At 53.1% G+C, this 15,528-nt stretch overlaps 1 protein-coding gene across 5 annotated transcripts in view; it reads left to right on the top strand.

Annotated features, from left to right (window-relative positions):
• The window catches only part of ADISSP (adipose secreted signaling protein), a 367,956-nt gene that overhangs the window by 140,043 nt on the left and 212,385 nt on the right, over nt 1–15,528 (top strand). For 4 of the 5 annotated variants that reach the window (XR_013606974.1, XR_013606973.1, XM_078674546.1 and 1 more), the window contains one exon: nt 7,650–7,746. The exons of the other annotated variant lie outside the window; for it this stretch is intronic. Coding sequence is in view for 2 of the 4 variants with exons in the window: in XM_078674546.1 (XP_078530672.1) it covers nt 7,728–7,746 (19 nt within the window). In the remaining 2 variants the exon portion in view is untranslated. The remainder of the gene's footprint in view (nt 1–7,649; nt 7,747–15,528) is intronic. 5 annotated transcript variants of the gene reach the window in all.

Here is a 15,528-nt window from a genome sequence, read left to right as displayed (position 1 = left end):
TTCTTCCCGCCGCTGCCTCCCTGCGGCCCCGCCAGCCCATTCGCCGCCCCGCTCCCGCTAACCAGCTGATCCGCCCACCCGGCTCCCTTCTTAAGGAGACCGTGCCACCTGATCGGGAGCGACTGCAGAGCCTGTGTTCAGGCCTGGTCGCCCCCACGCTCCTGTGCTGCTCCTGCCTCTGCCTGCTGCCGCTTCCTGTGCATCTCGTGTCCGGGCGACCCAGCCGCCGCTGAGCCGCCCGCCCGCACCAGCTTCTTCCCGCCGCTGCCTCCCTGCGGCCCCGCCCCCCGCCAGCCCATTCGCCGCCCCGCTCCCGCCAACCAGCTGATCCGCCCACCCGGCTCCCTTCTTATGCTGCCCTCACGCACGCGCAGCGGGCGCGCCGATTGTGTGCCAAAGGCAAGCCCGTCTGCGCCCGTCCGTGCCTGGACCGCGCCCAGCGCCAGAACCCCTGGTCCCCACCGCCGATGCAAAACTACACGACAGACCTACGATGCCGCCACTCTCAACGCTCTCAATACCGGCCGGAACCCTGCCTTCTACCGAGACGCACCCACGGACCCTTCGCCTGCCAAGCCTGCCGATTCACCTGCTACCGGACCTGCACCACCCCCGCCAAGTCCAGCACCAGCAGCAACCACCTGAAGTGCATCCTGCTCAACACCCGCTCCGTCCACAGGCACGCCGTGGAACTCTGGGACCTGCTCGACGCAACAGCACCGGACGTCGCCTTCCTCACCGAGACCTGGATGAACGCCTCCTCAGCGCCCGACATCGCCATAGCCATCCCGGACGGATACAAGATCACCCGGAAGGATCGCGTCAACCAGACGGGAGGAGGCATCGCCATCGTACACAAGAACACCATCCGCATCTCGACTAACTCCGACGAAACCTTCACCGCCGCCGAACACCTGCACTTCCAGATACACACTGACCCCAAGACCACCCTCGGAGGCACCCTCATCTACAGACCACCGGGACCACGCACACAATTCAGCGAAGACATCGCAGACTTCATCAGCCCGCACGCCCTTCCCTCCGCCGACTACATCCTCCTAGGGGACCTCAACTTCCACCTGGAGAACAACAATGACAGAAACCCCACCGCCCTGCTGGACAACCTCGCCAACCTCGGACTCAAGCAATTGGTGAACATCCCCACTCACTACGCCGGCCACACGCTTGACCCAGTCTTCTCATCCAGCAAGCACATCTCCTTCAGCCACGCCACCGGACTCCACTGGACCGACCACAGCTGCGTCCACTTCAGCTTCAGAAGAACTACGACCCACCACCACCCGCAAAAGGCTCCCCGCCGAAACTGGAGCAAGATCACCGCCGAGCAGCTCACCGCTTCACTCAGCCAGAACACTCCCACCAGCACAACGAACCCCAACAAAGCAGCTAGCAACCTCACCAAGTGGCTGACCGCCTGCGCCGATGAACTCGCACCACTAAAGAACCCTCCCAGCAGACCCGGCAGCAAGAAAACCCCCTGGTTCACCGACAAACTCAAGGAATCCAAGAAGAACTGCCGCACCCTCGAGAAAACCTGGCGGCTCGACCGGACCACAGACAACAGGACCGCCCTCAAGCACTCCACCCGCAAACACCATCAGCTGATCCGCGCCACCAAGAAGACGGCACTCAAAGAACGACTGAACAACAACGCCCACGACAGCAAGGAACTCTTCAGCATCGTCCAAGAGTTCTCCAACCCCAGCGCCGGAAACAACGACATCACTCCCTCGCAAGACCTCTGCAACTCACTCGCCTCGTTCTTCCGCCGCAAGGCCGCCGACATACACAACAGCTTCGACGCACAGACCACGCACCCAACCACAGAACCAACGCCCCCCACCACCACCCTCTGCAACTGGACCCCGATCAGCACCGAAGACACCACCCGCACGATGAACTCCATCCACTCCGGATCACCAACCGACCCATGCCCACACCACGTCTTCAACAAAGCCGACGCCATCATCGCACCCCATCTCTGAGACATCATCAACTCCTCCTTCCACACCGCCACCTTCCCGGAGAGCTGGAAGCACGCCGAGCTGACCGCCCTCCTGAAGAAACCAACGGCGGACCCCACCGACCTCAAGAACTACCATCCCATCTCGCTCCTTCCTTTTCCGGCCAACGTCATCGAGAAGACCGTCAACAAACAGCTTGCCGCCTTCCTCGAGACGAACTGATCCCTCGACCCCTCGCAGTCCGGGTTTCGGGCCAACCACAGCACCGAGACCACCCTTATCGCAGCCACCGACGACATCAGAACCCTGATCGACAACGGGGAAACAGCCGCCCTCATCCTCCTGGACCTCTCTGCGGCGTTCGACACTGTCTGCCACCGCACCCTTGTGAAGCGCCTCAGCAACATCGGAATCCGAGAGAAAGCGCTGGAGTGGATCATTTCGTTCCTCGCCGGAAGAACCCAGAGAGTCCGCCTCCCTCCGCTCAGATCCGAGGCCACCGAAGTCATCTGCGGCGTACCACAAGGATCTTCACTCAGTCCAACCCTCTTCAACGTCTACATGAGCCCCCTCACAGCCATCGCACGCCAACACAACCTCAACATCATCTCCTACGCCGACGGCACCCAGCTGATCCTCTCCCTCACCAACGAACCCACCACCGCCAGAGCCAATCTACACGAAGGGATGAAAGACGTCGCCGACTGGATGAGGATCAGCCACCTTAAACTGAACTCAGACAAGACGGAAGTCCTCATCCTGGGATCATCACCCTCCACCTGGGACGACTCCTGGTGGCCCCCGGCCCTGGGCACCGCCCCCAAACCAACGGACCACGCACGCAACCTGGGCTTCATCCTGGACTCCTCCCTGTCAATGACCAGACAAGTCAACGCTGTCTCATCTTCATGCTTCAACACCCTGCGCATTCTCCGCAAGATCTTCAGATGGATCCCCACTGAAACCAGGAAGACCGTCACCCAGGCACTCGTCACAAGCTGACTGGACTACGGGAACACCCTCTACGCCGGAACCACAGCCAAACTTCAAAAAAGACTCCAACGCATCCAGAACGCCTCCGCACGACTCATCCTGGACATCCCCCGACACAGCCACATCACCGGACACCTGAGAGACCTGCACTGGCTCCCCGTCAGCAAGAGAATCACGTTCAGACTCCTCACCCACGCACACAAGGCTCTCCACGACCTGGGACCCAAGTACCACAACGACCGCCTGACCCTCTACACGCCCGCCCGCCAGCTACGATCGACCAGCCGCGAACTCGCCACCGTACCACGCATCCGCAGAGCCACCGCCGGAGGAAGATCCTTCTCCTACCTTGCAGCCAAGATTTGGAACTCACTCCCCACCCACCTTCGGCGAACCCAAGACCATCTCTCCTTCAGGAAGCCGCTCAAGACCTGGCTGTTCGAGCAGTAACATACCCCTCTCCCCCAGCGCCTTGAGACCCTCCCGGGTGAGTAGCGCGCTTTATAAATGCTGTGATTGATTGATTGATTGACTTTAGTCTGCTCTACCCTCCACCATTCACTCTGCAGCACTGCACTCTGTCACTGACGTCTGTGCCACTCTACGCCACTTTACTCTATTCTACTGCATTCCACTCTTCACTACTCTACTGCACTCTATGCCACTCTAATCTACTGGGTACCACTGCACTCGGACACTGCATTCTACACCACTTCACTCTAAGCCTCTGTACTCTAAGCCAGAGCAGTCAACCCCACTCTACTATGCACCACTGCAGTCTTCGCCACTGCACTCGACACTACTTCAGTCTAGGCTACTCTACTTTGCTCTTCTCCACTCCACCCCACTGCACACTATGCCAGTGCATTCTACGCCACTACTCCACTCCAGTCCACTATACTCTGCTCCACTGCACTTTATGGCACTGCACTCTATGCCACTCCACTCTACACCACTACCATCAGTGCTGCGCCACTCTACTGTGCACCACTCTACTCTATGCCACTGTGCTCTACTCTGCACCACTACACTCTGAAACAATTTACTCTGCGCCACTGCACGCGATGCCACTGCAGTCTATGCTATGCTACTGTACTTTAAACCACTGCACTCTACCCCAATGCACTCTACCCCAATGCACTTTACTCAAAACCAATGCACCCTATGCCACTGCGTCCACACCAACTACTTTGCACCACTGCGCGCTTTAAGCCACTATACTCTACAACATTCTACTCTATGCCTCTGCGGCACTGCATGCTACGTCACTCTACACTATTTCACGTTGGCACTGCACTGCACTCTACTCTACTCCATTCTACTCTGCACCACTCTACGACCCTGCACTCTGACACTGTACTCTGTATAACTGCCCTCTATGCCACTGCATTCTACTCTGCACCACTCAACTCTACGCCGCTGGACTCTACCTTGTACTACTCCACTCTATGCTACTTCATTTTGCACCACTCTGCTCTGCAACACTCCACTTTACGTCATTCCACTCTATGCCTCTGCAATCCACTCTGCACTGCTCTACTCTTTGCCAATGCACTGTATCCCAATCTACATCACTGCACTCTACACCATTTTACTCACAACTTAGGCACTCTACACCACTGCATGCAAGGTCAATCTACTTTGCACCAATGCACTTTATGCCACTTCATTCTAGCAAAAACAACAGGTGATGGACAGAATGCAGAACAATGTCATACATTCACCCCAGTACAGTGATCTGGGCCCAAATCCATCGTTTTTTTGCTCACCATGCCTTTCCAGTTTGAACCCAGCTATATGCAAATCAGTCTTGACCCTGTGCCCCATGGGAACAGTCAAGCCCGAACAGCCAAGCCAGGTCCTCCCTGGACTGGAAACAAGCATCCTAGGACAGGTTTCGGGCTTTCAGCCCTCATCAGCCTGGATAGCTTGATTCCAGTGGCATGGAGAGCACGGGACTCATGTCTGAGCATACCCGTCCCACTCGGGGTGACAAAAGCAAAAACAACAGGTGATGGACAGAATGCAGAACAATGTCATACATTCACCCCAGTACAGAGATCTGGGCCCAAATCCATCGTTTTTTTGCTCACCATGCCTTTCCAGTTTGAACCCAGCCCTTTTGTACCGCTTTGGCCGCCATAAGTGTGGCAGGGTATGCTCAGACGTGAGTCCCGTGCTCACTTTGCCACTGGATTCAAGCAAGCCAAGCTGAAGACGGCTGTAATGCCAGAAACCGGTCCTCGGAAGCTTGTTTCCGGTCCAGGGAAGGCATGGCTTGGCAGTTCGGGCTGGACTGTTCCCATGAGGCATAGGGTCAGACTGATTTGCATATAGCCATGTCTGAACTGGGGTGGCAGAGTGGGCTAAAGAACGGTGATGGAATAAACCCAGATCTTTTGACTGGGTGTGAGTGTTTGATTGGTTCAGATGCTCTGTCCATCACCACCCCCTTTTGTACCGCTTCATTCTAGGCCACTCTACTCAACTCTACTACAATCCACTCTACTCCATTAAACTCTGCTCCACTGATACACTACCACTACTCCACTCTACGACGTTTATGTAACTCCTTCTATGCCACTTAATTATTATTATTGTTAAACATTTAGAGAGCGCAGCGCTAAACAAGTGAGTAGAGAAACCGATCGGTTTAAGCAGCTATTTGGTGGAATAGCCAGGTTTTTAAAAGCTTCCGGAATGGTAGGATCAGGGCTCGAGTCGGGGTACCACGTGGGTGGACGGCGTCCCCCCACTTATTTTACAGGGAGTTTGATAACTGGAGCAAATGGAGCCACCCATTCAGTCTTTGGCCTCTCTGGGGCGAGATCGGAGCTCATTCAGAACGCTGCTCACACGCTGGCTTCTCTGATGCAATCGTATCTAAGGGGTGAGCGAGGGGAGGCAATGAGTCTGATGGTGCAAGCCACCCTTCGTGAAGTCACTTCCTGTTGTGACGTTAGCGTCCCCCCACTTCTTTTTTTAGGACTTGTGCCCTGGGTAGGATGTGCATTTCAGCGCGGAGGTGTAATGGAAGCATGTTCCACAGTTTCACCACATTATAGACAAAGGATCTTCCTCCGCTTCCTGTCCGCCTGATTTAGGGAACAACTGCAAGATTAAGGTTACGCGGTTACAGATTCCTCTTCGGGCTTCATGGCACTTAACTCCACTCTGACAATCTACTCCGCTCTATGCCCCTCTACTCAACACCCTCTCCTCCACGACACTCAACTCTGGCACTTTACTCCACTCAACACTACTCAAGTCTACGACACGCCACTCTACGACACGCCACTCCTCTCCACGCCAATCTACTTTACACCACTCCATAACACTCCCTTCTACTTCACTGAACGACACTGCACGCCGCACTCCTTTACTCCGCTAACGGCATACGCTGTATAACATTGCTTTCAGTGCTTTGATGCAGTCTGGTCTAATGCGCTCTAGAAATGCTACGATTAAAACATTGGCAAAGCCAATAGCTCTTGCATAGGAGGGACCTATTGGTTTTGTCAAGGTTTGTTCCAAACATACCTCAAGCGGTTTTTCTAATGCATCTATCAAAGCAGGCTCCACAGAGGCTACGTGTAAGTGTGTATTATTGTGACTTGATGAAACTACTATCCTCAACGGAGGCACCATCGTGATACTGGGATTTTGCACAAAATGCACTTGATAAGTAGCAGAAAGTTAGAGGTCATAGGGTCAGTAGAGCACAAGTTATATGGTTATATGGTTTATAGTGGTAAATGACGGCATCTCTTTTTTGGGCCCACGTTCGCTGCGTTTTGAGGTGAACATAATATTCTGTTTTTGTAAAATGATACTTGTCTGTCTCGATGTTGAAATACCCAGAAAGGTGTCGGATGATTTAGGGGGTTCTCCCTTTGACGACATCCGACGGATGAAGGGCTGCTTGGCCCCTCGTGAAGTCGGACCTGTGCTTTCCGGGTTAAACACGGATTTCTGCAACGGGGGCTTTAATCCTCTGAGCCCTTGTGTGCAGCGCGGTCTCGGTTTATATCCGTATTTACCTGCACCGAAGAGTGTAATATACTATTCCGGAGACATAACGCAAGCTCTGAGGCAGTTTACTGTGCAATGTATGTACCCATAATCTGCAGGTACGTGTCCGGGAAGACAGTTTATGTTGCTGCTTCGTGGAGTTTAAGGGCAGCTGTGACGTCATGGCAGGTGATGTACGACTTCGCCCCCACATTGCCTCCCGACACAGTAAAAAATACCATTATCGGAGCCAGGCAGGTTATTGCGTTTCAGAAGCGCTCGCCTGCAACAGGAAATTAATTTTTAGGAGTGTATTAGTCTAATAGCCCATGCATCCCTCCGCCCTGCAGCGCGTGTGCGCCTTGAGCCGCGCTGCGAGGCGCTGATAAGAGCAGAGCGGGGAGTTGTAGCGGCGGATTCATGTCACGCCGCCTGGGGGTTATTAAGCCCCGCAGCGGGGAGGGGGATGTGTGTCAGTGTGAGAGGTGGGGTGGGGGCTGTTGAGGGGGGTGCTGGGTGATGTGGGGACACCTCGGGCTCTAGGACCCGGAGGGAGCCCTCCCCGCCCTCCGAGGACTCCCCGAGAGCCGCCCTGCGCCGGAGGCGTGCGCTGTACCCCTGCACCAGGCGGGCGCCTAACCTGCTCTCTCTCTCCTCTAGGCGCTGGACTCGGCGCGGAGATGCGACGCCGCTGACTCGGCTCTGGACGGTGCGGGTGCAGCTGCGGAGGGACGAGCCATGGCCACCGCCAAGAAGGGTGAGTGCAGGGCATGCGGGGGGCATTGCACCGGTGTGCACGAGGGCGCGTGTGTCCTCTTCAATTTGATTTTTACTTTATTACACTCATTCTTAACATTGCAATACATTGCCGGCACTGATGTTTAAAAAAACGGCTGCTTTCTCCAAGTGTCTCATTTCAAGCCAGCACGCGAGACAACGTTGTCCTTCTGGTCGTTAATTGTTGTAAGGAAATGCTTATTTTTTTCTGCCACACTTTTAGAACAACGGGGCTTTTCAATGTAAACGTATTCACTAGTACAGCGCAAAGGTGACATTTCAGGTTGTTACAAGAGTTCCGCCTGATTAATGTGGGAAAACACTCCTTACTGCCTCATACAGGCTGCAGTGATCGAACAGGAGAAAAGTGCTCTGATGAAGCTCAAATGCCTTTCCGGTGTCCCGTTTTGCTTCGCGCATTTAACCCATTCTGTCTCGGTGTTCTGGTAAAAATACCTTCATTTATGCACGAAAAAGGAGCTTTATGTGAACCATGTATGGAGAGCGATTTTTGAGGGAGCGGAATTCAATATTCACGACCTTTTCGTGGTTCCTCCCCACACTCGGCAGTGGTCATACATATCGTATTACACCCCGGACATCTGCACACCTATCAATCACTATAATTATTAATTCGCTATTACCTAAATACCTGTCAGTATCAGTAGATGTAAGAAGTGACTGAACTGATCTCAGAAAAAGATCCCGCGCGTGGGTTTAAATCCGCGCCTGGTGTTGGCATTCTCGTGGGTTCTTGAGGAATACCTCATCTTTGCCCCCTCGAGTTGCTGTATTGTACTTCTCTCTGCGGGTCCCACCCTCGGCTCCAGTTCTCGGGTACATCTCGCCCCCCGTGGGCACCTGCTGCCACCCCAGCTGGCGCGCCGAGGCGGCGTTCGAGGCGCTGCGCAAATTAATTTTCTCAGAACTGTTGGAAAAGCAATTAGCAGCCGCTCCGGATGCGGCGGGATCGTAAAACTATACACGGTGTGGAATAATGGCACGCGCAGCCGCATCTTGTCGGGCTAATGGCTGCTGTAATTTTCCCTAAGTAGGCTCTGCTAATTAGTGTTTTTGTGCTTTTGGGAGCTCGGCGCTGCACTGTGGCTGCATACTTTTAGAGGAGTTATATTTGGGTTGTGTGTGGCCTTTTGAGGGTTGGAGCGCATACCAAGTACTGCGTCCTCCTCGGATAGCATGGGAACTGCCCCCGGCAATGGTGTGGCCAGTTTACTCTCCGCACTGTACTATGACCTGTTTGGGACCGGTTGAGACCTGTGCAGTGCTCCGGCCACCACCCCACCCCACCCCACCCCACCCCCAGGCCGTGTGCTTGTTCTCACCCGGTCAGCTGCGCTGATCCGTAGATCGGAGCTTGAATAACAATACAGCTAACCTGCAGGGCTGAGCCTCGGCTTTCAAAACACAGCGCCTTTAACCTGTTGCACGACGCGAGGCACTTCATGAAAGCTAGCCATTGATTCGTGAAGCGTAGCTGACAGCAAGTCATGGGAAGGGTCGCCTTCCAAATGTGGCCTTAATTTGCAGGAGCGGCATGCTGGGACTTGGAGTTCTACGTTCTCGGATCAAAGTAAGGCCTACAAGTCCCAGTATGCAAAGCGTTGATTTAATAAAAAAAGGGCAAGATGACTGCTTAGCAACGTAGCATACAGATAGATAGAATAACATACAAGACGTGTGTGTGGGGGGAGAGGCGGGGTGGGGGAACACCATTTTTACTTTATTTCTGAGAGTCTGTGTACTGCCGAACTCGGCAAATATTATTCTACAAGTACAGTTGAATGTGGTTTTGGGCACTTTTCAATAATACACGCTACCAATCCCATCGTCCACGCTGCCACTCCCAGCGTCCCCGCTACCACACTCCGCGTCCCCGCTACCATACCATGTAGCGATGCTACGCTACCGCACCATGTGGCCACGCTACCATACCGTGTGGCCACGCTACCACACCGCGAGGCCACGCTACCACACCGCGAGGCCACGCTACCACACCGCAAGGCCACGCTACCACACCGCGAAGCCACGCTACCACACCGCGAAGCCACGCTACCACACCGCGAGGCCACGCTACCACACCGCGAGGCCACGCTACCACACCGCGAGGCCACGCTACCACACCGCGAGGCCACGCTACCACACCGCGAGGCCACGCTACCACACCGCGAGGCCACGCTACCACACCGCGAGGCCACGCTACCACACCGCGAGGCCACGCTACCACACCGCGAGGCCACGCTACCACACCGCGAGGCCACGCTACCACACCGCGAGGCCACGCTACCACACCGCGAGGCCACGCTGCCACACCCTGCCTCTGCGCTGCCACACCCTGCCTCTGCGCTACCCCACCCTGCCTCCGCGTTACCCCACCCTGCCTCCGCGCTACCCCACACTGCCTCCGCGCTTCCCCACCCTGCCTCCGCGCTTCCCCACCCTGCCTCCGCGCTTCCCCACCCTGCCTCCGCGCTTCCCCACCCTGCCTCCGCGCTTCCCCACCCTGCCTCCGCGCTTCCCCACCCTGCCTCCGCGCTTCCCCACCCTGCCTCCGCGCTTCCCCACCCTGCCTCCGCGCTACCCCACCCTGCCTCCGCGCTACCCCACCCTGCCTCCGCGCTACCCCACCCTGCCTCCGCGCTACCCCACCCTGCCTCCGCGCTACCCCACCCTGCCTCCGCGCTACCCCACCCTGCCTCCGCGCTTCCCCACCCTGCCTCCGCGCTACCCCACCCTGCCTCCGCGCTACCCCACCCTGCCTCCGCGCTACCCCACCCTGCCTCCGCGCTACCCCACCCTGCCTCCGCGCTTCCCCACCCTGCCTCCGCGCTTCCCCACCCTGCCTCCGCGCTTCCCCACCCTGCCTCCGCGCTACCCCACCCTGCCTCCGCGCTTCCCCACCCTGCCTCCGCGCTTCCCCACCCTGCCTCCGCGCTACCCTTCCTCTGCTCTACATTACCTTGCCTCCGCGCTACTACACCCTGTCTCCATGCTACCACACCATTCATCCACGCCACCACTCCGTGTCCCCGCCACCACATCATTTGTTTACGCTACTACTCGCAGTGTACAAGCTACCCCTCCCAGCGTCTCTGCTGCTACATTCAGCATCCACGCAACCACACCCTGCCTCCAAGGAACCACACCCTTCCTCCACGTTCCCCCCACCCTGCCTTCAAGTTACCCCCACACTTCCGCACCCTGCCACCACGCTTCCGCATCCTGCGTCCACGCTGCCACACCCAGCGTCCATGTTACCTCATGTGTTCACACTTCTACTCTCAACGTCCCAGCTACCCCTCCCACCGTCCCTGCTACCACACCCAGGTTCCCTGCTACCGTACCATGTGGCCACGCTATCGCACCTTGCCTCCACGCTGCCACACCCTGGGTCCCCACTGCTGCTCCATGCGGCCAGGCTGCCGCACCATGTGTGCCGCAATACTATGGGACAAAAAAAACTTAACATCGACAGGACCTCGAAACTTTCCCTCATCCGGCCTACCCATCACGACATTGAATCTGTTAACTTACCCCCGACCATGGAGACATAGCTTTCTGCCCGGTGGAGCTACCTGATGGCTAAAGAGGCGATGGGCTGTGGACTTCCCCCCCTCGGCCGTCACCTACCCAGCCAGATGTTGGGCAGACTCGTACTCTCCCTCCTACCCCTTAACCCTACCCCATTACCCCTCTACACTCCATTTATTTAGTCCTCTGTTCTTTAAATGTTTTACTATGGAGACCTAGCTATTTGGTTGATGCCCGGGGGAGCTACCTGATAGCTATAGAGTAGATGGGTTTTGGACTTCCCCCTCGACTGTCACCTACCCAGCCGGACTTTGGGCAGACTTTCTTTCGTCTCTCCGTCGTACCTCCCTCCTACCTCTTTACCCTGACCCCCTTCCCCTCTACACTTCACTTATCTCGTCTTCTATGCTCTTGTAATGTTTTTCTAGCAACTGATGTAACTTCTAACTGATGTAATTTTGTGGAACCTCATGTAAAGCGCTCTGATACCTCTGGGTCTGGCCAGTGCTATATAAAACTCATCAAACAAAACATGGCCACATGGTGTGGTAGTGTGGAGACCGGGTGCTGCACCCTGCCTCCACGCAGCCGCACTCTGCAGCCGCGCTACCACACCATGTGGCCATGCTGCCACATTCACTAAGGTTAGAATGTTCTAAATTAAAAAGGGAGAAACATGGAGACAAACATTGGAATGTTGGAGCAGAAAGCCAGCCAATATAAGCCCGGGGCTCCTCCCTTGTCTTCAGTGGAGCTCTCAACATTCCAATGTTTTAAAGTGTGATGGTTAATTTAGACCCATTATATATGCATTTCGATTGTGGATATCTTGCTCTCCTGGACTTTTGCGGCCACCCCGATCTTCGAGTCATGAATGCATTGGCGTCACACCGGCATCACCATACCCACATAGCCTTCAATTTCCATCTCTGAATGCAGCCTCTTAAGCAGCACTTCAGTTCCATGCTCACTCGTCATTCGCCCACTTCTATGGATGAATTGGATATTTGTGTCCGAGGTCATTTTGTATGCTGAGCTACCTTTAATTTCACTGCTTTTTCTGGACCTGGATTGCTGCATCATCTGTATATCCCTAAGGTATTTCAAGGTCTCCATTGAACCCCCTCACATCCAGATTGCACAGACCTGAGTCTGAGCATCTGGTCCTCCTATTCCTTAGGCAGATATTGCCTCATGTTGTGTACTGTTCTGCCAGTTGTCTCTATTCAGTGTTTTTTTGCTTTTGTTGACGCAGCCTCTAGACTCGAAAGGAATACTCTGAGACTCGCCCTATGCGCACTGACGCTGCCTGACATGCCTTTCTTCTTTGTCACTCTGCTCAAAAACTTCAAGCTCTTGTGATAAGTGTCCTTGCTGTAAGCTGGACCTTGAGTTGCTAACTGTTCTTTCTCTATTTACATAGCTTTTTAGGCTTTACTCCTTTCTGTTTATGGCACATGTTGTAGATATCCCTAAAGATGGCTGTGTGGTGTGGCTGTAGAGATGTCCTTATTATGAAGCAAAGCATCTGGTCCAGCATATGTACACACCGGAGCGCCGGGACACCCTGTTGGGGTAGCTGCACGCTATACAAAATACACTAAATAAATAAATCTCTCATAGTGCCGGTCACTTTTGACGTTCTTGAGTGAGCTCTGCTCACCAGCACTCTTTATCCGCTGCGCCTCCCCAGTTCACAGTCTAGCTCAGAGCCAGGGTGCGATCCCTTACCATCAGTGGGTCCCCCCTCCATGCCCAGCAGACCTACTCATCCTTCCTCCATACAAACACGGACACCTAGTCTGGAAGCCATTCGTTTTGTCTGGCTTGCTATCTTCAGTACTAACTTCAGGATTGTTCACCACTCTTCACATTTCTTTCAGCAAATGTTCCCACCACTGTTACTGGGTTTCTAGGCACATTTCTTTTAGTCCTCCTCCTTGCTGTCCCTGGTTACTACATAGCACTTCTCCAGAGCTTTGGCATCACACCTGTCAGCAGGATCCAGCAAAAAAAGGAAGGAAACCAGCACTACTGCATACCTTGGTTTTTAGTAACAATTCCCCTTGTCCCTCTTCCTTTTAGTCTTTCTAGTTCCAGCTCAACCCATTCTAAAAATATAAGATCTTCAGTTGTTCTATCCTTCCATCATGAACTTTCAAGACTTACTTCACTTTTGACTACTTCATTGTTTTTGAATTCCCCCCTGCACTTACTCCTGTTACTTCTGCATCTTCGAAAAATATTGCCTCCTTCATAGGCTGTCTTCTGTTTTATCTTCATATAGTCTTTCTTAAAGCCCATCATCTTGACCTCTGTGTCCCCTGCTCCTTCTATGTTTACGTATGGGATGTAGAACTCCTAAATGTAATGGGGTGCTAGTGGGGCCAGGGAAGTAGGGTATTGGACTGATATGTGAACCATAAATGAAATCTTAATATCCATTTATGCCTCTCATACTTCATTACTTGTTGGGGCACTTAAAGATCTGTGGGTTTTTGGAGCTAAAAATGGCAAAACAACTGTGTTATCCCCAAATGTTTATCCCTTTTATTAATACTCCCCCAGTGTTTCCATTTACCAGCCACCACCTTAAGGCACCCACATCCACTAAAATAATAGCACAGTCTAAGAAAATGCACACTACTCATTTACAGCAAACTAACTCTATCCACATTTCAGTGTTTCAACAACCACTACAAAACCCTACAAACCACATATATACACCCTTCTACCCCTACCGCCACGCAATGGCACATTCCCTGACACAGAAACCACCCCTCTGCCCTAAACCACTATGAAATCTGCACATCACCAACACAACACAAACCCACATTATACATAACCATAATCTCTTCAAACATACCTGTTCATTCAAAATAGCAGCTCTAGTCTCTACTTACACTGAACAGACCCTATTACCATTCCATCACCACCAACCCTATACTCAACCCTCTCTCATGTCATCCACCAATACCCTCCTCCTCTTTTTTACCCAAAACACACAACCAAACCATCCTTACACTCCACTGCACATTGCCTATTCCTGCTACCAAATCTAAAAACACTCATACGCCCTGTCCATCTCCTCTCACACAACACATACACTCTCCTCCTGCTCACATCACCACACCGTTTACCATTCAAATTCCACCCACCAACAGTACTTTACATCCAAATCCTTCACAGAAACTCACTAAAACAATTTCCCATCTCACAGCTGTTCACAAAACATAAAACACACCAGCACATCAAAATCTCTCACATTCAATTTCATACTACCTTCCGTCACAAAATAGAAGTAACCACCCAATCCCACCCTCTTAACTGCACCAACAATACAAATCCTAAACCAACTTTACAAACAGATTTTCTGTCTTCACCAACACCTATATCAAAAACCCAACACAACACTCATTAACCCGCCTCTCATCCATTGCACAATCCAGACTCTTAAAACAAGACCCACATGCTCCACCACCACCACTAACCCATACACCTTGCACCCTTAGCATTCGCAAACTAAATAAACAATATACCACTCTTCACAAATTTGCATCTCCCTGTCTATTACACAACAAGTCTACTCTACAAAAACAACACAGCCCACCAACTCACTCTCAACCCCCATCTTTACCACCTGCACACACAGGCCCAAGAAAATGTATTCTAAGCCTTCTGAACGAGGATTATGATGTATACAAACACTAAAGCTATTCGAATACAGTCAATATCAACACTAGTAGAATACCTGCTACAAGTTCAAAGAATACTACTCACTCTTCTAGAAAACAAAGTCCCACCAAAACACAATCTCTCGACTGCCTACTAATAAATGATCGATCACTTCACAAAAACAAGCACCTCATCTATGACCTACTCACTGACAAACAGCCCGCTTACTCTTCATACCTGAATCATGGTTGGGGATGACATGGCGTCAGTGTTCCATGAAGCTGTTCCTCCAGGCTGTTAAACTGTTGCACAAAATCACACAGACAGAAGAGTAGGTGAACTAGGAGACCACCACCTAGCAGTGCAACCTTCACAGACACATTTCTTCACAGACACATTTCTAGACGCAATTTCAAACCTTATAACACTGCATTCCAACCTGCACCCTTGGTGACCTGAACATATGGTTGACAAACCTTATATGCCCCATCCAAGAACTATATTCACTGGCCTAGACACACTGAGATTACATCTGCTC

Source organism: Lissotriton helveticus, chromosome 2_1, assembly GCF_964261635.1.
Source record: "Lissotriton helveticus chromosome 2_1, aLisHel1.1, whole genome shotgun sequence".
Taxonomy (NCBI): Eukaryota; Metazoa; Chordata; class Amphibia; order Caudata; family Salamandridae; genus Lissotriton; species Lissotriton helveticus.
The sequence above is the reverse complement of the archived record's forward strand: the minus strand, read 5'-3'. Positions and strand labels throughout refer to the sequence as shown.